At 45.1% G+C, this 24,469-nt stretch overlaps 1 protein-coding gene across 6 annotated transcripts in view; it reads left to right on the forward strand.

The window, feature by feature from the left end:
• Positions 1-24,469, forward strand: part of PHACTR1 (phosphatase and actin regulator 1) — a 586,996-nt gene that overhangs the window by 341,671 nt on the left and 220,856 nt on the right. For all 6 annotated transcript variants that reach the window (XM_062184620.1, XM_062184626.1, XM_062184633.1 and 3 more), the window contains one exon: positions 5,252-5,416. In XM_062184620.1, the coding sequence (XP_062040604.1) occupies positions 5,252-5,416 (165 nt within the window). The remainder of the gene's footprint in view (positions 1-5,251; positions 5,417-24,469) is intronic.

The raw sequence follows: 24,469 nt of genomic DNA on the forward strand, positions 1-24,469 counted from the left end.
AAAGCAGTGAGGTTGAGAGCTGCCCCCATCGTCGAATGAATTGGTGAAAAATGTAATAGGAGTGATTAAAATATAAATCAATTAAACCTAATGTAATCCAGGCTGCTCAACAATGGGCAGTAATTAAGGGCTAAACATGCTGAAATTAATAAGATACTTATTAAGGATTCATTGCATATGGAGTTATAATTATGCCTTTATAATAGTCTGCTCTGTGTCACCCTAGCTTTTTCAAAGGCACTCCTAATTTCTTACAAGTATGTTACTGTGGCAGTTCCAGGGTCATTTCTGTAGTGATGTGATTGTGAACAGCCATTTGGTCCAGCCGTACCATTTCCTTAAGACAGGTAGTGATGTGCTGTCCATCAAGATGCATGTGAATGAGCTGAATCAAATGCAGCCATTCATTTGTCTGCTGAATAAGTCACTCTTGAATGCCAGCTATGAGACGCAAACTCACCATCAGTCCTGAGTTTTTCCTGTCTTGTGGGTTTTTAAGGACTCTGTATGTAATTTGCCTTCAGCAGATGTTTTAGATTGGCTGAACTCAGACAATCCTTAAACTGGATACTCTAAAAATTTTACCTTTTGCATCTTAGCCTGGCTGGAAAATCAAGGGAAGATGGACACTCTACCAACCAAACACAGATAGCCTTGTACAGATGGTCCCTGACATATGAGGGTTGGACTTAGGGTTTTTTGACTTTGTAATGGTGCAAAAATGACATGCGTTCTGGATGAACCACACTTGGAGTGTTGAATTTGATTTCTGTGGGCTAGCGCTGCGCGGTCCGATTCCTCTCTGGCGATGCTTGGCAGCAGCAATGAGCACTTATGCCTGTGGTTGCAAAGGGAGATGCTGACGCTCCGCAGTGTGCTGTGGCTGAGCCGGGATGTGCAGGAGGCCAGGCGCATTCTGTGAGGTTTCCACTTAGGACACCTTCAAGGCCTGATGCGTTCATTGGGATGTAATCCCATCACAAGCCAAGGAACATCTGCATATACAAAACTTTGCATTCGATGATTTCAGCGGGCTGATGGCCACTCTGTAGCCAGAAATCCCCAGAGGAGCCTGGTGCCACATGGAGTATTGCATTTGACTGCAGTGCCCGTCTAGAGAAGCACCTGCAGCTTAGATTAAGTCTGAGCTGCTCACTCACATCAAGGTTCCCGACAGCTGGGAAATTAGAACTTTCACCTGTAAGCTATGAGAAACTATGGACAGTTCTCAGAAGAGCAGACTTCTGAAAGAGTAATTATTACAGTAGAAGCTGCAGGATTGAAGGTGGCTGTCTACAGTCGGGGGTACAGTCAGCTTTCCATATCCATGAGTTCCACATCCATGAGTTCAGCCACTGCTGATCAAAAAATATCTCAGAAAGAAAGTGGTGTCTGTGTGCAACACATCCAGATGGTTCCCCCTTATGAACAGTTGTTAACAGTACAACTGTTTGCATAGCATTCACATGGTATTAGGTCTTGTAAGCTACCTAGAGATGATCTGATGGGCAGGACTGTGAAAGTTATGTGTATATTTGTCACAGTTTGATGGAGGAAACTCGAGCGTCTGCAGATTCTGGTCTCCATGAGTGTCCTAGAACCAATTCTGCACAAATACCAAGAGATGGCTGTATGAATCTGGAGACTTGTACAATCTGGACAAGCAACACTAGAGTGTCAGTTAAGGCAAGGCAGTGACCTTGTGGGAGTCAGACCATCCGACTGTGTAGACTGAGCTTTCACATGGACTTCCTGCTTCAGTTTCCCACAATGCTCTCTACTACGTGGCTCTCTAAACATGGCTGAAGGAGCAGCAAGGCAAGTGACTGATGACATGGAAGAAGCATCGTGTCCAAATTCAGTGTTTCGTCAAAGCCTGCTTAATGCTTAATTTGGCTTTCTACTCATTTCTTGTAGAATTTTTATTTAACACTTTCCTCAACCAGTCTGCATCCCAAACTTGCTTAAGAGTTTCAGAATCATGATCTTCTTCCTTCATTTGATCTCCCCAAAACCACATCTGATCTCTGCCATTTGTTGCTCAGAGACCTCAGCTTAAACTTTGAACCACTCATGGTAACGTCTTTCAGTGGCCAGTAATCTGCGGTGTACTTTTGTTCCTATTTTCTCTTCCTCTCCCTAAGAACCGTTCCATAAACTTCTCAGCCTTGTTCACACATCCTCAGTCTCTTCCTCTCTGCTGACTTTTGCAGCTTATTCCACCGACCAGATTGATTTTCTGCTTCCCCATCCTGGCAACTTTCCTCTTAGTAGTTCTCCATGCCCTTAGGACATCATAGCCAACCCACTAAAGGGCCTTTGCAGACAGATTGAATTATCTGGCTCCATAGTCCTCTTCTTTGAGCTCCCGTGCTACCGTCTTAACCTGCTTCTTCCTCTTGTCATCAAAGTTCTTTAAAACATGAAATCTTCCCATTGACCTGGGATCAAAAGCCAACAACTTTGACATTCTTGCATCTGGTACTTCTCAATGTTTATCCAGGAAGTTGCTACATCTGGCTGAGTCTCACCTTTTCTCCCTGCCCCCCTGTCACTGCCCAACTTGGATCCCAGTTAGAATAATGCAGCGATCTCCTTGTTGCCTTCTCTGTCACCTGCTTCTTTTGGGTCCCTTTGCTGCTGCAGTGAGATTCCTACGAAGCAAATCTAGCTGCATTCTAATCACGTGCCTTCTCAATCAGCCTGATCCCCCTCCCAGACACTCTTGATCTCATTTGCTGGATCCCACTTGATCCTTTCATTTTTTTTTTTTCCTAAAGCAAGTATCTTCTAGCATAATCTATGATTTGCTTAGTTTCATGCTGACTGTCTGCCCCACACCCCACTCCCAGTGTGAGCTCCATGAGTTGGTATTTTTATCTGTTTTGCTTACTGATGTAGCCTGAGTGTCTGGTACACTGGGAGCCACCACATGTATTTGTTGGTTGTGGTAATGTCAATTACCCATTTTCCAATTCCCATCCTTTCCCTTTGACTTACAGGATAAAACAAAAATGCCTAATACAACCTTGCAAAAGCTCTAGTCTTCTCCAGCCACCAGCCCTCTGCTTCACTTCACTCACTTCGCCAGGTTCCTTGAAGCCCCTACGCGTACCTGCTCTGCAGATCCTCTCTGTTCCTTTTAGGTCTATTTCTCCACCGAGGGATCCATTTCTCCCTTTACATCATGTGGAGAGAGCAGTTCCTCCTCTTTCAAAATTCAACCCAAAACGACCTCCCCAAGGCCTTTCCTATCCCTGTGAAGCCAAACCAGTCTCTCTCCTCTTTGCCTACCCTGAATCTAGCATCGTGGTACCTGTTGGGGGGGGGTGGGGAGTTCTGCATGCTGCCCCCTGCCTGCATCCCCTCCGTCCTCACCCCAGGACTCTGTGCCCAGCATCATGCCCAGCTCTTCTGTGTGTCTTCCCCAGAAACCACTCTGGATGGCATCGTGTCCCTTATTTAAGCGATGCAAAGGGCGAGCTGCCAGTGCACTGAGCCACGTACAGACAATCCTGGACTTAGGATACTGTGACTTAATGATTTCTCAACTTCAGGGTGCTTGGAAAAGACGTGCATTTGGTAGAACCCGTGGTTGGAATGTTGAACTTGGATCTTCTGGGCTAGCTCTGTGCTGTGCAGTCCTCTCCGGTGATTCCAGGTGGTGCCAGTGAGCACAGCCCCCTGACCACAACAGGAAACCCCCAATACTCAATAGTGTGCTGTGTTGCTGAGCTAGGGTACATGGGAGGCCAGATGCATTCAATGCATTTTTGTATTTATGATCTTTAACATGTAAGATGGGTTCATCAGGCTGCAACACCATTGTAAGTGGAGGAGCTTCTGTAATCAAAACTGTAAGGGCCATTTTTATTGGAACACATTCAAATCATTGCTGCCCTAACTCTCAAAGCTGAGTCTTTCCCTGTCTTTCTAGTCTTAACGAATGAAGCGTGCTCTCCCTGACGGGAAGCTGAGAATTGGGAAATGATCTGTGTCCTATCCACTACACCATCCAGGCAGTCACTAAGACCTATTCATGGACCACTTCTAACACATCTCCCGGGTCCATCCCCATCATCTGGCGCCAGCATGACTGCCCCAGTGCACTGCCTGGCTCATGATCGCGGTTCCGTGTGTCTTTATTGAATGAGGAGCTCTCCAGGGCTCAAAGCATTTGCAGACCACAACAGGCGGATCATCGGGCTGAGCGCTTGCGCTTTCAAGGTCTGTGAATGTTGCAAAAGTCCAGACGAGTTTCTGAAGGACAGTGTTTGAAGTAAAGCACAGTGTGTCTGCATTTGCCCCAGCTTTCCATATAATTTTATTTTCTGGAAGGTTGAGTTCCTCCCCTCCCCTCGATTTTGCCAGGGAGGTTATTTTCTCTGAATATTCCTATCTTAAAAAAAGTAAATTGAGGTATATATAAAAACTCCTGTAACCTGGACAAGTATTTGTTTTATTTCATGGAGGTAGAATGGGGTTGGGGTGTTTGTGACCTGTATGGTCCGTGAGCCGTGATGGGATTGAAAGTATTATGTAAAGATGTGCAGTTGTTGGGATTATTCTAGGTGTTCCCTAAAGACAGTCCCAGCTCTCAATTTCTATGATTATTTTTTTTTAAACAGCACTAGGTTAAAAAAAAAGAAGACCTGGAAAAATTAAGGCAATTGTAAGATCCAGTGCAAGAGTGAGTGACTCTGAATTGGTCATTGACCCTAAGGTAGGGCCATACTCACTAGGCAGGGTTCAGTGCTCCTGTGGGTCTGGATAAAGCAAGGTAGTAGGAAGTAGAGAGCAATGGGTGGTGAGACATTGACTCCGGAGTAGACAGTTGGTAAATGTTTTCCCCCTCCTGTGGTCTCAACAGGCAGTGCTACAGTGGTTGCACCTGCCGAGACACAGCTGGACTCACGGTTAACACTGAGACATAGCTGGACCCCTGGACCAACTCTCCCTGCATTTGGGGGGGAGTCCCTGGCATGTTGGGAGTGCTGTCCTCCCACTCAAGTCCAAGTGAAGGCTGGACAGACTTCTGGACAATCAGAATCTTTAAGATTTGGCTGACTGTCCGCAGCCTTGAGAACGCACTGGTATGACTTCCATTCCAAAAGGCAAAAAGAGAAGCAGAACTCTGGTCACGTGCTCTCTGTTATCTGTAACCATGGAAAACGTTGGCCATCTGTGAGGCTCCCATTTGAACACTTTTTCCCTCCCTCTCTCTATTTCATCTCTTTCTTGGGAAAACAAGCTGAGGAAGTGGAGAGGCTGGCGGCCATGCGTTCTGATTCCCTGGTCCCGGGCACCCACACCCCGCCCATCCGGAGGAGAAGTAAGTTTGCCAACCTGGGAAGGATTTTCAAGCCTTGGAAATGGAGGAAGAAGAAAAGTGAAAAATTCAAACACACGTCAGCAGGTAAGGTGATTTTTGCCCCCTTTATTTCTTGTTAGTTATTTGTTGAATCCGATGCTGTTTCTTAATTAGTACAGTTCAATGCAAGTCTTGGGGTTTATTTGGTCTATATAATTCCTCAATGTGACTGATAATGGCATTGATAAGCTCTGTGTTTTCTTGTTTGTCAAGGATTTTGTTGTTTTTTCAGTAGCAGAACAACCACTTCTTTTTGATCTGTAATTAATCTGAACATAAAACCCCCCTTTTTTCCGCTCTTGAATGCTTTCATCCTACCATTGATACTCCGGGTTTTATTATCCATCCCTATTCTCATTGTTCCAGTAAATGTCAACACACAGCAGAACAGACGTTGTCTATGCCCATTGGCAGATAAGGAAAGGTGATTTCACAGAGGAGAGATCTTGAATTAATGACTCTTGAACATGGCAGGAAAACGAAGAACAATGAGTGACAAAGATTTGTAGCTCAGTGGAGAGCAAAGCACAGTGGAGGAAAGGCAGAACAGCTCGGGGGTTAAAGCCCAGATCCTGGAGGTAGCCTGCCTGGGTTCAGATCCCAGCCCTGACACTTGTTAGTGATATGACTTTGCTCAGCGGCTTGAACCCCAATTGTCTCACTTACAAATTCGGAGTAAGAACAGTACCTTACGTCACTTAATGTTTGTTGAGAATTGATCTGGCACTGTCGGTAGATTTTTAAAAAAATTATTGATTTGAGATACAGAGAACTCCCATCCAGTGTTTCATTCTTCAAATGCCCACAATGGCCAGGACCAGGCCAGGGCTGGTGTAGGTCTCCCATGTGAGTGGCAGGGACTCAATTACTTGAGCCATCAACACTTCTTCCCAGTGTCTGTATTAGCAGGAAAAGTTGGAGTCAGGAGCTGGGAATCGAACCCAGGGACTCTGATGTGGGAATGTGGGCATCTTAACTGCCAAGCAAATATCTTCTCCTTAATTGGATATTTTTACGTACATAAGGGTATGCAGAGGGAGATATATAGGAAAAGACACAAAGGGTTTTGATTTTACCCTTGGGTTAGAAATGAATGAACCTCAGAATTTCACGACTCTCACTCATCACCCCTCTGACCAAATCCCTGCATTCATATTGAGTTCTCCACACCCTCAGTCATGTGCAGACCCCTGAAGTTGTAACAAAACTCACAGGTCCTTCAGACATTCCTAAAAACCACTGAGTGATCGGCAAGTGAGCAAAACTCCAAATGGATGTCCCCTATGGAGTGAGAGAGAGAAGAGCACTTAGGTCATTGGTAACAGGAATAAAAATACAGTTAGAGAGCACAAGTTCTAGTGTGCTACGGCACAGGAGGGTGACTGCTGCTTACAGTTTGCTATATGTTTTGTAAAGGATTAGAGAAAGGGAGCTCAGTGGTTCCCAATGCAAAGAAATGATAGGGGCTGGCGTTGTGGCATAGCAGGTAAGGCTGCCACCATTCAGGTGGGCATTGGTTCACGTCCCAGCTGCTCAACTTCACATCCGACTCCCTGCTAATGTCCTGGGAAAGCAGTGGAGGATGGCCCAAGTATTTTGGCCCCTGCCACCTGTATGGGAGACCCAGATAAAGCTGGTTTCTACCTGGCCCAGCCCTGGCCGTTGAGGCCATCTAGGGAGTGAATCAGCAGATGGAAGATCGCTCTGTCTCTGCCTGTCTCTGTAACTCTATTTTCAAATGAATAAAAAAAATTTTTTAAAATAAACATTTAAGAAGATGGAAATACTCATTGATTTGATCATTACTCAATTTATGCCTGTATCAAATTTTCACACTTTACCACAAAATTGTGTGTAATTATTAAGTATCAAAAATTAAAATAAAAATTAATGGTAGGCACTATGGTACAGTGAGTTAAGCCACCACTTGTGTTGTCCACATCCCATATCAGAGTGTTGGTTTGAGGCCTGGCTACTTCATTCCCAATACTGCTCCCTGCTAATGTGCCTGGGAAGTAGCAGTTTATGGCTTAAATACTTGGGCCCCTGCCACCCACTTGGGAGACTCAGATGGAGTTCCTGGCTCCTGGTTTTGGCCTAGCCCAGCCCTGGCTGTTGTAGCCATTTGAAGAGTAAACCAGTGAATTGAAGATCTCTCTCTCTCTTTCTCTGTTCAAATAAATAACTTTTAAAAAAATAATAATAAGGGAGAAGAAATCTAAATGAAATATAGAAAGAAAATGGGAGTGAAAAAACACTGAAGTGTTGAAAAAAAAATAGTGCCGGAGAAATCTCAAAATCCTTTCCTGACTCTGCAAGATGCTTTGTAATAATATAAACACATTTAAATAATCACCTCTTGTCAGCTCGAGTCCCTGAATGGTGGAGTGGTAGATGCATTTCCCTCTGGCACATCAGGGGCTGTGTTCAGCGCCCTTGGCAAGGCCACAGGCAAGGCCCTCATCCTTCTCACATGAGTGATGATGTTGGCTTCTTCAAGACATTGGAAAACTTGTCCGGCAATAGGAGCAAATACAGTGGTGGCAAATTGCTCATGAATCATTAAAAACTTGAACATTTTTCTTCTAAAGCTCTTTTGGGAGAAAAGGCTCAAATATGTGACAAGCAAAGTCGCTAGCTGTAAATCATTCATATCATTAACTATTCTTAGCCAGTTCTTGTGATTGCCATGGCCAAACTGATTAGTTCGGCAGCTGAATGTGATATTTATATGTAGGTTTTTCTTAAAAGAAAAAGAAACATTCAGCTCCTAAATTATCAAAGGCAGAAACTATATCATGATGGATGAGTACATGACTGAAAGTATTCTAGTTTTTTTCAAAAAGTGAATATTTACCCTGGCAAAGTTATTATAATATGTACTTCTATATATTTTTGCACCAAAATTAGCTCATGCTTTTCATTCTATTTTTCCCTGACTTGTTGAAGTCCCCTTTTATATGTTCAAATGCTTTAAAGTGCAGACTTACTTGTGTGTGTAATAAAATATAAAAGGGAATTGACTATGGGAATGTTAATTAGTTGGTCAATTTAATCTGGTGGGTGTGCATTTGTCTTGTATATAAAGAAAAGCAAATATTCAGTGACACTTGCTGAAGATCTTGGATGGACTTGATTCAGGGCCATTGCAAGAGGTGCTGGGACCACTGCACTGGGGTCTTGCTGTAGGGGAGAGAGATTGGGTTTGACTTAAAGACAGCATGGGCAGGCGGGAATTATAACCAAAGAGCAGGTAAAAAAATGGCTTGCCATAATGAGCTGTGCTATAGTTTTAATGTAACCAACATCACAGGCACCTGTGTCTGTGTAGACAGTACCTTCAAAGGCACACCTGCAAATAGGATTTGTAAATTGTGTAGCGATAAGAAAACTACATTGGAAAATTATGACCTCAAATTCTCTTCGATGTTGGAACTGACGATTACACACATTTTCAAAGGCAGATCTCTAGGCCCTATGCTATGCTTACATCTTCATGTTTCAAGCTGGTGGCTTCAAAAAGGCCTTGAGCTGGAAATGCTTATGACCCAGAGTTGATCATAACCTCTTGTATCCATGGATCCCATTCATCACACTCTGCCCCCTACATGTGAGCATTAAGACCCAGAGGCTGAGCTCTGGATGGTGATGGAAGCTCCCACAACTATGCATTGCTCTTAGAAGCTTCCGTGTATCACTTGGCAGTAGGAGAAAAACAGTAATAGAATGTAAAATTATAGGTCCTCCGGAGATGGTCCCTATGTGCTTGTCATCCTACCCAGAGCTGTGGAGCCCTTAGCCAGACATACCCAGCTGCTTATGGGAAGCACCAGCAGTGTCCAAAGTGCATCTCCACACCTACCCCAGGCGTACAGGCAGACGGTAGCACCGCCTCCCAGATAGAACTGATGGTGCCTCCCCCAGATGGCCAGCTCTCACAGTCTTATCCAGATTCTTAGAGAATGAGAACTGTATTTATAGAAAAGTAGCCTGGCAGGAGTAAGCTGTGAAGATGCCACTGAATTATGATTTAATTTCCTCTGAATGGAAAAATAATAAATGATGGGGTTGGCCCTGGAATATCTATATTGTGTCCAAATTCCTTTTGTGCTTCTAGGATTTTTTTTGCACACCTAGGACCTTGGTGGGGGAAATCCACGCCCACTCACACCCACACACACTCACACACGTTTACTGAGTGTCTGCCGTGTGCTGGAGCACCAGGTGGCCCTGAGAGTATAGCTGAAAGCTAAACAAGACCTCGTTATTAACCTTGTGACATGTGCAGCACAGGAGAAGAGGTGAAGGTCAAGTCACAGAAGCAGAGGTCAGATCACACCTGCGGGGAGGGCAGGGGAGGAGATGGAGAGCAAGAGGGGGGTCTTGACTTGGTCCGAGAGGACGCAGAAATTTCCTGATGAAGAGAGGTTTGAGCTGAAATCTGAGGAAGGATTAGGAATAAGGAAATGGGCACTCCAAGAGCAGAAACAGCAGGGGGAGAAGAAATAGGGATGAACAGAATAGGAAAGTAGGGAGAAGCATTGCAGGGAGGTGAAGCTGTCACGTGGGCTGAGGCTGGAGCCTCACCAGTCCCATGTCCTACAGCCTAAGTTAGACAAGAGCCTGAGTGGCTGTAGGCAGACCAGTGAGGAGGCCGTGATGCACATGACAGCAGCATGAACTTGGTAGTGGAAAGGGAAGGGTTGGGAGATTTTGTAAAGAGCAAGTGACAGGACTAAGTGACAGGTTAGCTATGGGAAGGAGAAGGAGTGTTATGTGTTAAATCAAATAATATTCCATTTTGGCATTTGGTTGGAATATTGTTTAGTCTCAAACAAGGGGAACAACCTGGTATTTGCAACAACAGAGAGGAACCTGAAAGACCTTATGTTTAATGACCTCAGCAATCCCAGAAGGGTAGATATTCACTCAGGCCACTCACATGAGGCATCTAAAGTAGTCAAACTCACAGGAGCAGGGAATAAGATAGTGGCTGCCATGGGAGGGGAACACAAGGTGCTGTGGCTTACTGGGGATGGAGTTTCAGTTACCCAAGATGGGTAAGTTCTAGAGAGCTGGTGCACAACAGTGTCTATAGGGAGCCATAGTCTATGAAGAGACTGCATCTATGGGACATGCTCTGCACATACAAGGGGTCAAAGGGGAGTGTGCCCGGTGGACATGATGGATATGTTTGTCACCTTGATGGCGCTGATGCTCTCCAGAGTATATGCCTGTGTCCAAACTCATCAAACTGTAGAAATTGTTAAGCCTCCAGGGTTTTTGTATGTGCTTATACTTCAGTAAAGCTAATAAAAATTTGAGAAAAGAAGTGCCCAGTACAGCACCTCATTGTTGGTGGCCTTAGCTGGGATCCATATTGTGAGGAGCAGTAGTCAGGGGGCAGAGGTATGAGTCCAATTTTAGCTGTGTGATTGGGTCTACTTGTAATACCCAGAGTTAGCAGTTGGACCACAAAGGAGGAGTTTGGCATGGGTATGTAAATTTGGGGGTCATTTGCATACTTATGATAATGAGAGTGATGACTATGCATGAGATTGGCTAGGGAACAAATATGGAATGGAAGGGAAAGCGAGCCGAAGACTGTCTTAGAGACAAAGGAAGACTAATGTGGAGGTGAGGGAGGATGAAATGTGTAAAGATGGAAAGGCTGTGGCCAGAGCTGGGAGGAAAACCGCGACACTGAGACGTGCTGGGAGCCAGGAACAGAGCCTGTGAGGGAGGTGTGTTCACCATGGCCGTGAGAGCACCGAGGGAGAGAAGTACAGGACGTGGCCACGGACGTGAATGGCTCCTGTCAGCTAGAGGCCATGAGTGACTAGCAAGAGCTGTGTGGGACAGATGTCAGATCAGTGGGGAAGAACATTTTGAAGAGGTTTGGCAGTGAAGTGAGGAGGGATGGGACAAGGACAAGAGGACACGTGTGTGTCTGTAGGGGGTTGCAAGTGTGCATTTCTACTGGGAGTTGCTATGTGTGTGTTGTCTGGCTTGTCTTCATTATTTTACACGGAAGAGATATAAACACACAAAGCCAATGTGACGGATCTAGAAGAAAGAGAGTTACAAGACATTGGAGGCAGAGGAGAGTGGGTAAGAGAGCTGGGGAGTGACAGGTTGGTAGGATGCAGAAAGAGAGAAGAGCTGGCATCTGAAGAAGAGTGAACTCTCCGGAGCTGGCAGGGACACCAGCTGTCTGCAGTGGCAGGTGGATTTGTGGCTCTGCTTGGTGACTATCCCATGGCTGAGTTTTCTAGGTAGTAAGTAAGGTGGTCTAACTAGGTAGTAAGTGAGTTTTCTAGGTAGTAAGTGAGGAAGGGGAAGAGAGGGACTGTAGCACTAAGGCTGCCTCAGATTATTACGTTACTATAAATGTACAGGAGTCCCCCTCACCTACTGCGAATATGTCCCAAGACCCCCAGGGGATGCCCGAGACCAGAGATGACAGTCATGAACCTTGTAGAATGATGCTTCACAAAGTTCATGGAAAATGGAATTAAAAGATAAGTTTATTATGGTACAAAAAGATTATGATATCAGTGCCTAGTTTTTCATAATACACATCTCTATGAACTTTTTGAAGACCCCTCATACATGTTATGTGTTTAAATACATACACACCTATGATAGAGCTTAATTTATGAGTTAGGCATAGTAAGAGATTAGCAACAACAAGGATAAAATAGCACAATTATAACTCTACTGTAATAAAAGTTATAAAGCGTATCTGAATTGCCAGGAACACTACTCTTGCACTTAGGGCCATTATTAGGTAAAATAAGTGTGACTTCAATACAAGCATCAATTCCACAAAAAGCCAGTTGATAACAGGAGCCTGCTGAGTGACTAGTGGTAGAGTGATGTTACGTGGTATGGTTACAGTGCACGTGACTCTCCTGAGAGGGACAGAGTGGCATGGTATGGTTACAGTGTACGTGACTCTCCTGAGAGGGACAGAGTGGCATGGTATGGTTACAGTGTACGTGACTCTATCCTGAGAGGGACAGAGTGGCATGGTATGGTTACAGTGTACGTGACTCTATCCTGAGAGGGACAGAGTGGCATGGTCTGGTTACAGTGTACGTGACTCTCCTGAGAGGGACAGAGTGGCATGGTATGGTTACAGTGCACGTGACTCTATCCTGAGAGGGACAGAGTGGCATGGTCTGGTTACAGTGCACGTGACTCTATCCTGAGAGGGACAGAGTGGCATGGTCAGAAGAGCTTACACTAATCTCAGCAGCGTGAAACTCAAAACATACGAATTAGTTATTTCTGGAATTTGCCATTTAATATTTTTGGATTGGAACTGGCATCATGGCACAGAGGGTTAAACTATCACTCATCATACCATCATCTGACATGAGCCAGGGTTTGAGAGCTGGCTGCTCCACTTCCGATTCTGCCTCCCTGCCTGGGAAGGCAGAGGAGGATGTCTCAAGTGCTTGGGCCCTGTCCCAACATGGGAGACATTCATGGAGTCCCAGGCTCCTGGCTTTGGCCTGACCCAACCCTGGCTGTTGAAGTCATTTGGGGAGTAAACAGAATGGATGGAGGATCGTTTTTCCCTCTCCCTCTCCCTCTCCCTCCCTCTGTCCACTTCTTCCCCCTCTCTCTTTCCCTCCCCCTCCCCTTTTCTCACCCTTTCAAATAAATAAAATAAAGTTTAAAAAATTTGAATCAGAAGTGACTGCAGGTACTGGTGACTTTTGTCTTAGAATTTGGCCATCTAGTAGGTCTAAGAGTCAGAGGGATCACACAAACAAGACTAGTGTCGGCTAATACTAACTGATAGAATCAAAAAGTGAGAGAACAATCCAACATGGGAAGCCAGATACACAGCAGATTCATAGAATGGCAGATGTCCTAAATAGCACTCTGGCCTCAGAATCAGCCCTTAAGCCATTCGGATCTGGCTGAAGAGCCCATGAGAGTATTTTAGGCATGGAAAGCCAAGACACTCCGGAAAAAAAAAAAAAAAAAAAAAAAAGAAGGCCTAAATGAAAGATCTCAGTGAGTGAGATCCCAGTGGAAAGAACCGGGCCATCAAAGAAGGAGGTACCTTTCTCTGAAGGGAGGAGAGAACTTCCACTTTGACTATGACCCTATCGGAATAAGATCAAAGTCAGCAAACCCTAAAGGCTTGGCAACTCATGAGTAGAGCCTAGGGAGATTACTGACACCATAAACAAGAGTGTCAAATTGGTTTTTTTTTTTTTTTTTTTGGCTTTAATTTTCTTTTTTTTTTTTATTAAACTTTTATTTAATGAATATAAATTTCCAAAGTACAGCTTATGGGTTACAATGGCTTCCCCCTTCCCATAACTTCCCTCCCGCCCGCAACCCTCCCCTTTCCCGCTCCCTCTCCCCTTCCATTCACATCAAGATTCATTTTCAATTCTCTTTATATACAGAAGATCAGTTTAGTATATATTAGGTAAAGATTTCAACAGTTTGCCCCATATAGCAACACAAAGTGAAAAAACTACCGTTGGAGTACTAGTTATAGCATTAAATAACAGTGTACAGCACATTAAAGACAGAGATCCTAAGAGTGTCAAATTGTTAAGTCAACAACAGGAGTCACTGTGTACTTACATCTCATGTGGGATCTGTCCTTAATGTGTTGTCCAATGTGAAGTGATGCTATTACTAGTACTAAAACAGTATTTTTACACTTTGTGTTTCTGTGTGGGTGCAAACTGATGAAATCTTTACTTAGTGTTTACTGAATCGATCTTCTGTATATAAAGATAATTGGAAATGAAAAAAAAAAAAAAAACCCTGGTGTTATATTGGAAATTGCATAGAAAATTAATTAATTTTTAAAAAAAATATCATGTGGGATCTCTGTCTTTAATGTGCTGTACACTGTTATTTAATGCTATAACTAGTACTCCAACAGTGTTTTTTCACTTTGTGTTGCTATGTGGGGACAAACTGTTGAAATCTTTGCTTGATATGTGCTAAACTGATCTTCTGTATATAAAGAGAATTGAAAATGAATCTTGATGTGAATGGAAGGGGAGAGGGAGCGGGAAAGGGGAGGGTTGTGGGTGGGAGGGAAGTTGTGTGTGGGGGGAAGCCATTGTAATCCATAAGCTGTATTTTGGAAATTTATATTCATTAAATAAAAGTTAAAAAAAATTTTTTTTAAATTTAAAAAAATAAAATAAAATAAAAGAATTTGGCCATTTGTGCCCAGCCACAGATAAAGCAGGTAGTTAGTCCATGCTGGGCTGAATTAAAAAAAAAAGAAGAAGAAGAAGAAGAAAAGGGGAGGAATGGAAAGAAAGGAGATTGAGATAATTTTGTTAGTTTCCTAAGACTTGTGTAATAAATTGCCATAAACTTGATAGATTGAAACAACAGAAGTTTGGTGTCAGTTTCAGGAGCCAGAAATCCACAGTCACAGTGCAGGCAGGGTGCGCTCCTCCTGCAGGCCCTCGGAGAGGCTCTGCCCCATGTCAGCCCTACCTGCTGGTGGCAGCAGCCAACCCCTGTACCTCAGCCCTGCCTGGATCCATGTGGTCCTCCTTTCCCTGTCTCTCTCTGGATCACAGTTTTCTTCCTCTCCTTTCTTGTATAATGACTCTTACGCAAGGTCCTTGTAATGCAAATAGACATTAGATTTAGGGCCCACCCTGCAGCCTGGATAATCTTGCTCTGAGACCCTTACCTTTGTTACACCTGCAAAGACTTTATTCCCTAATATGGTCACATTCATGGGCACCAGGGGTTAGGACTTAGACACATGTTTTGGGGAGACACAATTCAACCCACTTCAGTAATTGAACTTTAAATTGCAAAAGGAAGAAGAGTTCCCATGTGTTGAGAGGAATTAGAAAAATCAATAGATTCTGAGTTGCTAAAAGGTCAAAGAATTTTAAAACAATCCATGGGAGCTGTTGCTGGAGGAAGGTAGGACAGGCGCTTTGGGGGAAAGAAATGCCTTCTGCAATGACTCTCAAGGTAGCACGGTGATGAAAGCCAAGTGCAACCTAAAATTATGGGAGTAGGGGCCAGCACTGTGGTGATTCCCATATGTGCCAGATTCCCATATGGGCACCTGTTCGAGTCCCGACTACTCCACTTCCGATCCAGCTCTCTGCTATGGCCTGGAAAAGCAGAAGATGGCCCAAGTCTTTGGGCCCCTGCCCCTTTGGGTCTCTTTGGGAGACCTGGAAGAAGTTCCTGGCTCCTGGCTTCAGATCAGCACAGCTCTGGCCATTGTGGTCAACTGGGGAGTGTACCAGTGGATGGAAGACCTCTCTCTCTCTGTCTTTCTCTCTGTCTCTCTCTGTCTCTCTCTGTGTGTGTGTGTGTCTGTAACTCTGACTTTCAAATAAATAAATACATCTTTAAAAAAATAAATCGAAAAATGCCAGACCATGTTTTTTTTAAAAAAAAAAATTATGAGAGTAGACTTTTGGAGTAGAGGGATAAGTCAGAAAATGGATTAATTGTATTTAAAATGTGCTAAGTGATCCTGCTAATAAATTAGCACCTGTACAAAGGGTCTTCCAGATGTCTCTGGAAAGTGCGTCTGATGAAAACCCTATGCATAGATTTCAAAAATGTTTTACACCAAAATAAGCTTATCTTATAATCCTTTTTTCCACAGACTGTTTCAAGTCCCATCATATATTTTATTTGTAAGATTTGGAGTTGACTTAATTTGCCATTTTCAATCAAAGAATAAAAGGAAGCTTCCTCTTTGGTTTTAGCACTGAGCTAATTGCTGGATTGGTATTTACTTAGACTGATTTCTTTCTCTAAGGTATTTTTCGCCCATCATGTGTCTAAGCCTCTTAACTGCTGCAGTTTAATTGATTCATAGATTGCTTTGTAATCTGTTGCTTCAGCTATGGGCAAACTCAACTAATAGAGGCGGCAGCACCTTTCAATAGGAGTAATTGGTTACCTGTGCTCCTGTCACCCTGTTGGAACCTGTGAACTATGGCATCCAGCGGCCCCACCCAACTGACAGCAGCAGTCAGTGAAGAGTGAGCCCCAAACACACTGGGGGCTCCCTTGGTACTCATGACCGGGTCTAGAATGAACCCTCAATGCTGTCTCCTCTGAAATCCCTCCATCCAACAAGAGCCCACACTGAACCCTGGCCCGTTAGCCAGCTGCTTCACCGAACTTCCTGTTTCCCTTCAGGATGAAACCCTGCTGACTTTATTTTGTCCTTCAAATCACCCAGAGTTGCTGATGACTTTAGCAACTATTAGGCCCCAGGAATCTCTTCTCTTGCATCTACAATTCTTCCTCTTCAGCTAAAATGCCTTGGACGATGAAGGTTCTGAATGCCCGTGTGGGATTCTGCCTTTGGGCCTGGTGGGAGAGGCGTCTGGGGGTCTCTATACCAGCCTCAGAGTGCCAGTTCCTCTTTACTTAGTGTCCTAGCCAACCATGCAATTGGAGTTAGGGGTGCAGTTGCAGTTCTTGCAATGGAGAAATGCACTCCAAGCTTACAGCGAGGCTTGTCTTGGCATCCCTCTGTATTGTAGGACTGAAGAGTATGTTAACAAACAGAAGCCATACCTCCAATCTGGTGCAAGACCAGCTCTGTCCACCAGGGAAGCTCTGTGCACCATCACTGGCATAGCTGTTCAGCTGTAGGTTTATATTTTCCCCGCTGAGGCAAAGAGATAAACCCAATAGATTGAAAAACTGGTGACTATGAATAGCACCAGTGTCCTTGAAAGAGAGAGAGTTGTAGGCCTGTGCACCCAGACATTAGTGTTCACTTGATGTTCCCATTTCTTCAAGCTAACATGGTAATATTATCCACTTGTATAGAACATAGTTGTTTTTTTTTTTTCTTAAGATTGTATTTATTTATTTGAGAGGTAGAGTTACAGACAGTGAGAGAGAGAAACAGAAAGTTCTTACTTCCATTGGTTCACTCCCCAAATGGCTGCAATGGCCAGAGCTGCACTGATCCAAAGCTAGGAGCTAGGAGCTTCTTCCTGGTTTTCCCATGCAGGTGCAGGGGCCCAAAGACTTGGGCCACCCTCCACTGCTATCCCAGCCCATAGCAGAGAGCTGGATGGGAAGGGGAGCAGCCAGGACTAGAACCGGCGCCCATATGGGACGTCGTTGCCACAGGCAGAGGATTAACCTGCTGCGCTGCCATGCCAACCCCAAACATAGGTTGGTGTTGTTTTTGTTTTTTGTTTTTGTTTTTTTTGATTTTTTGGTTTTTTTGACAGGCAGAGTGGACAGTGAGAGAGAGAGAGAGAAAGGTCTTCCTTTCACCCTCCAATGGCTGCTGCGGCCAGCACACTGCGGCCAGCGCACTGCGCTGATCCGAAGCCAAGAGCCAGGTGCTTCTCCTGGTCTCCCATGTGGGTGCAGGGCCCAAGCACTTGGGCCATCCTCCAGTGCACTCCCAGGCCACAGCAGAGAGCTGGACTGGAAGAGAGGCAACCGGGATAGAATCTGGCACCGCAACTGGGACTAGAACCCAGGGTGCCAGTGCCACAGGCATAGGATTAGCCTATTGAACCGCAGTGCTGGCCCCCAAACATAGGTTTTTAAGGCTTCCATAAACCATAGAAGTTCAGGAAAAAAACCCAGCTTAGCCTGTTACATTTATTATGTACCAGACATTACATTGTCCATAAAATTGCAACTGTGAATACAGATGTAGTCCCTTACTCCCAAAGATTATTCTCTTAAAGGAAAAACAGGTTATCAAGCCAGAAATTATGATGAAATATTAGTGATGTGTGATAGGAGATAAACAGGGTCTTTATGAACTCCAAAGATGAACCCAATGGAGTCCCAAGATACCAGGAAAAGTTTCCTAGAGAAGTGGATGTTTACCCATTGTGTTAGAACAGAATATAGGGAATCCCAAAGAAGAAAGAAGTCGGAGATCTGTAACTTAGCGCAAGTTTATGGCTTGGAAAGAATTGCTGGTGGGAGGCGCAGTGAGAATAGTGAGAGATGAGGAGGGGGGCAAGCATCTGCTCATACAAGGGCTTCCACGTGTGCCAAGGAGCATGGACGTTATCCTCATGCAGTAGGAAGCAGAGGGCCTCTAGTTTTTTATTAGAGAGATGGAGAGAGAGATGATGGTTCATTTCCCAAATGCCTCCAATGGCCAGGGCTGAGATGCAATATCCACAATTCTCACTTGGGAAACAGCAACCAAGTTACTACAGCCATAACCGTTGCTCCCCAGGGTCTGCATTAGCAGGAGGATAGAGTCGGAAGCCAGAGCTGGGTGTTGAACCTAAGTGCTCCTATGTGGAAGGCAGGCATTTTAACCTGTGCCTTCACCACTGGGCCAGATGCCCGTCCCCAGTACCTGCACTGTGGGAAGATCATTGTGCATAGTATGGGAGAAGCTCGGCCCCAAATGTTGTTTTCAAGTTGATGATATGACAACTTCCATAGACTTGTATCTGTAATGAGAGAACATTTCCTTGCAATTGAATTAGGAGACATTTCATCTGTCACATCAAATGGAATATTAAGTGTTCCTGCTGATTCTAGCAACAAGGAAACTGGTTAGCAGGTGGTTGATTATAATGTCAGGGAGAGATGAAGATGCTTAGACTAAGATAATGACATTAGGAAGTGAAGACTATGAACAGACCAAGAGAAATTTAAGAGACAGAATGAGCAAGACTTGATTACAAATTGGAGGGGGAACATAAGGGAAGAATAAAGAACCACTCTTAGGTTTCTCACTGAGCAGTCAGACCATTTATCATGTCAAGGAAACTGAAGAGGAGCGTGTTCGCGAGGGAAGTAATCAATTGATTTTGAGTCCTACGGACTTCATGTGCTCCCAAGACAGCCGATGGAAGGGGCATTGGGAGAGAGAATGGGTCTGGAGTGTTCAGACTGGAACTCAAGCTTGGAAGTCACCAGCACCTGGGTGTCCATGGAAGCCATGGACTAAAGATGCTCAAGAGAGAAGGGGGGAAGCAGAGAGGCTGCAGTGGGACCTGGGGGTGGTGAGCGGAGGCAGCGGAGCCTACAGAGAAGGCAGACAAAGCCCTCCTGAGAAGTGGAAAGAAAGGAGATGCCGATGGTGGTACTAACCAGAGGAGAGAGGGAGCTCAAGAAAGGAGGTCTTCTGGGGCAGGTCCCATCCAAATGGCAAAGACTGAGAAATGTCTGGGAATTTAGTGACAAGCCATCATTGCTGTCCTTGGGGATAATGGAAGCCATGTGGCTGAGATCTAATTAGCTTATGGTGGTCGTTAAATAAGAAGAGAAGAAACAAGTGACTTCTTTTTGAAAGTTTGAGTGAGGGACTGGTGTTTGGTGTAACAGTTAAGGTGTCACTTGGGATGCCTGCACCCCGTGTCAGAATGCCTGTGTTTAGAGCCCTGGCTTTGTTCCTGATTCCATCTCCCTGCTAATATATCCTGCTAGACAGCATTGATGGCTCACATTGTTGAATCCTTGCCATCTACATGGGAGACCTGGATGGCGTTCCCTGCTCCATGGCATCTGGAAGTCACCAGAGGAAAGAAAGGAAGTCTCTCTTCCTCCCCTCCCTTTCCCCCTTCCCTGTCCCCTTATCTCTCTCCCCCCCCCCTTTGTCTCTTTGTATCTCAAATAAATCAATAGATCACTTTTTAAAAAGTTGCCTTAAATAAAGAGAAATATGTTAATACTGCAGACATTTTGTGGAAAAAGGGAATGAAAAGATAAGTTTATTTTTCTGCAAAAAAAAAATTAAATCCATGTATAGGTTTTTTTTTTACTAATATATATTTTCCATGACCTTTTTGAAGACCCCTCATGTGTGTGAATTTCAAAATTGTTTGTACCAAAATAAGCTTATCTTTTCATCAATATTTCTGTTAACTTTCTGAACTTCCCTTATGCAATAATCACATTGTTGGCTTGAGGGAGGTTTTTTTCCTTTAAGATCAGTTGGATTGTGTCGAACTGCAAAACTTGCCTGCACATGGCTGTGGCTCAGCAAGGGCATAGAAACATGAGGCGAGTGACTGCTAAGCCAAACCAATCTATTTCCACACATTTTTCAGCAATGACAATTCTCGTGACTAGGAAAAACAAACATGCAAATAGCCAGAGTGCTATTTAGCATCTGATTTTAATAAGAAAGCAGCAAGCCCAGTTGAACACCCTTCAGCAAGTAGATGGGTCATGATTTCTCTTTGGGGGAATGGAGCATACAAAAAAAAAATCCAAGAAGGAAGGAAGGAAGGAAGGACAGACCACTACTGTCTTGCTTGTATGGACACTACTTACCTGTAGACTGAATGGCCCTGTTTTGTTTTAAAAAATATCTCTAAAGTAGACTTAGTGTCCCTGTTTTTGTTTAAAAAAAAAACAAAACTCTCTAGTAGGTATATGCTTCTTCTCAAAGTGAACTTCTGACAGCACTCTTTGCTTCTAAGTCAAGGCCATAAAATGCCTTTTCCCTTTCTACTCTCAGCGCTGGGTGGAGCACCTGGTACACAGCAGGTATCCAATAAATGCACACTGAACTGGAAGTTAGTAAGGTGGCCTGCCATCTATAGCTTCAACTTTCTGCTTACCAAGATCTGAAAGAGGAGAGGAAAGGGTACTTAGGGAAGCACAGCACGGAAGAATCTGCCAGCGGTTGTGACTGTTGTTGCGTTAGTCAGCTTCCATTACTTTCAAATACCTAAGAAGGACAGCTCAGGATCGGGCAGCCCCGTCAGCCTGGGGTCTGGTGGAGGCCGGCAGTGGCGGGGGGTGTGGGGAAGAAGGATCACACAGCGAACCAGGGAGCCAACACACAGGATGCACACTCCAGCCCGGCTCATGTACCCAAGCCTCTGATGAGAACAAGCTTCTGAGGGCCAGTCCCCACCCGGCTCACCTCCTGGACACCGTGATTGGATCAGGTCTCCAGCCTTAGTCCGTCAAGTGTTAACAGAGGAGTTTGGGGGTTCAGTTGAGCACAGTTGTATCAGACTAGAATAAGCAACAGCATGTGTTGAAGCCCGGGTTGTTGGACAGCATTGGTATTTCAGAAATACTGAAACATGTTGCTGTGTCAAAGCGCCTCTCCCCAGTGTGGTGTCTCTTGTGGCCTGAGGATTAACTGGGCTCAGTTGGTGGCTCTTCTGGTCTCTCGTGAAGTCTCTCATGCATTTGCAAGCAGATGGAGTTGGAGTCATCCGGCTGCTCTCCTCCACACAGAGAAAGCTGGGTCTTCCTCCCACTTCACATAGCCTCGGGCCCTTTCCATGTGGTCTTTTCCCCACGTTCCCCAAGCTCAAGGTCCCCAAGAGTGCAAAAGTAGACACTTCCAGGCCTTTTCAAGACTTAGGTGCAGAGTGGACCAAGCATCATAGTCACAGAGCTCTAAGGATGAAAGCATGTCACAGGGCCAGCCCAGATTCGCTGCTGACCTCGACAACACAGGTGTGAATGGCAGGTGCCAGCTTCACTGAAGGCAGAGCAGAACAGCAGAGGCTGTGTTCCCTTCTGCCCAGGTAGAATGTTCTTCGACAGTTGTGTGGGACAACAGCGTGAGGCACAGTCACCATGTGAGATGACCCTTTCCGTACCTTGTGGACTTCAATCTTACAATAGAGCTGCGTGGTATTATTAGCTGCCTTTGACAGCCGACAGAGGCTAAGTGATGGCCACTGGAAAGATTCAGAGCTGGTATTTGAACCTGGCTTATAGACTTTTAACAGTTTTGCATTTCAGATCTGTAACTTGAGTGTATTAGAACATGTACTCCCTCTGCACTTAACAGCGATATTCCAAATGCTTTCATTTCTAATGTATAAAGTCCACAGGTAAAGGAAGAGATGCTTCTCCATAAACAGACACTGGAGTCACAAAGGGAGTCTTTACCAGTGCCGTTAAAGGCAGAGGTTAACACGCACAGCTATTTATGTGCCCCCAGTCTCTAGTTCAAGGTCACATGGGTGGCAGATGCTGTTTGTTGAATGACTAAGAAAGAGTCCCTCTATGCAGATTCAGCATCTGGAAGTCTAAAATGCTCAAAAATCCAAAATATGTTAAGCGTGAGATGAGGCCACAGGTGTAATATTCCACATCATGAAACTTTGTTTCATGCAAGAGGTCATTAAAAATATTGTATACATTGACCTTTGGGCTATATGTATGTATGAAGTATATATGAAACGCAAATGAACTTCATGTTTAAACTTGAGTTCCCTCCCCAGGGTATCTCAATATGTATATGCACATATGTATATGAAATCTGGAAAGACCAAAACCTGTAACAGTTCTGGTCCCAAGCATTTTGGATAAGGGATATTCAACCTGTAGTAGCTCAAAAGAAACGACATTCAAAAATCATTGCATTCTTGTTTCCCGTGGCAATCAGTGCTCCCTCTTTGGGTGAGCAGACAGTAACCATGTAGGATTAGTGGTTGCTGGATTTAGGGCTAGATAGTTACAGAACCCATTCTATAAAGACACACAAAGCTTCCATCCCTCAGCGTAAGGTGTGTGTGGCCACCGACATCTGGGACAGGAAGAACTCCGTGTGGGCAGGTGGCACACGGTGATGAAGGGACAGCCACTGAAGCCTGGCCGCCCTGTCCTCTTGGGTGGGTGTTAGTACCCACTGTGCCTCAGTTCTCTGTCTTCATGACAGGGATGAAATTGGCCCCCTCACACATCATTGTGAGGATCAAATAAGAAGTTCTTTTGTGGAAAGCTCTTAGTAACCTGCACATAGTACATTCTGTCTGCTATTATCTTTGCCTCCAGACATGCGTCTAAGAAGCACAACCAAGATCTAAGAGGAAGGAGCATCCTTAATTTGTATTTTCGGCCTGTGGGTGGGGTATATGGAGAAGGTGATCATACCGCTCAGTTTCTCTGAGATTTCGGTATTTAGGTGCTGGGTTTATTTAGGGGCCGCTTCAAACACATATGACTCCACGGAGCTGGAACGTATTCCAAGGAGCTGGTGTACTGAAGCATTTCCTCCTCTGTATGCATTTGCTATCAAGAGCGTGCACACAATGGCCTCGCCGGAAGTGCCACATCCCATTCTCCCAGTGCCACACCCTAGGCAGGAATACCCATGACAGAGACAGAGAGGCTCCTGGGGGGGGGAGCATGGGCACCGTTTTCTTTTGAAAATCAGTGTTCTGTATGAATCAGAGTGCTCGGACCCAGAAGGTACACACACAGAGCATGCATCGTATACTTCATCGGCCAGACCTGGGCAGCGTGGACAGTCAGGTGGGTGCTGTTACTACTTAGGCTGGGCCAGTAAGCATAAAGCAGGTGTGCGCCAGAGAAGGCGGGCAGGGGTAGGGCCCTGGGACTGGTTCTGTCTTACAAGCAGACAACAAGTGCCTGCTCGCTTTCCAGAGCAAAGAGAAGGGACCGCTGGACCTGAGACATGTGAGGACATCAGGAGGGCCATCCGCTGCCTGCTGCTCCGGTTAAATGAATTTAAAGCTTTCCACGTCCCTTTGTGTCTTCGCGGAATGACATGTTTTTGTTCCCACTCTGCCTCCTCTCCTCCACCTCTTCTGCTTGACGTCTATATGGGCCACTTTTTCCCACCAGTAACCTCTCTGCTCCGTCAGCACTGTCTCACTCTCCCAAGTCCTGTATTGCTCCTGCCCTCCGCTCCCAGGCCAGCAGCCCCAGTGCGTTTGCCCCAGTTTCAGGCCCTCGCTGGGCAGGCACACACGTGTCCCTCACCCACCTCTCAATGGTCCAGGCCTGGGATTGCCTCTGACTGTCCTAGGGCTCTTGTCTTCAATGCATGGTTCTTTCTTTATTTCCCTCCAGTCTACAGTTGTGCAGGGCGTCACCATTTCGGTCAGTGACAGACCGCATGTATGACGTGGTCCCAGGAGATTCTATCAACCAGTGATGTCCAAAACCTCCTTATTTTGTACACACGATGATGTTTCCACAGTGAAACTGCTCGGCAATGCGTCTCTCCCCGTCTTGAGGACATGTAACTATAGCCTTCTTTCCATTGATTCCCTCTCTCTTCCTTATTGGAGCATTCAGGGGTCCCAACTAAAGTTCAGATGTTCCCAAGTTCATCCGATTCTCTGACATTTGTTGGTTTTCCTGGACTCACTCCGCTTTGGC

This window comes from Lepus europaeus, chromosome 3 (assembly GCF_033115175.1).
Source record: "Lepus europaeus isolate LE1 chromosome 3, mLepTim1.pri, whole genome shotgun sequence".
Lineage (NCBI taxonomy): Eukaryota > Metazoa > Chordata > Mammalia > Lagomorpha > Leporidae > Lepus > Lepus europaeus.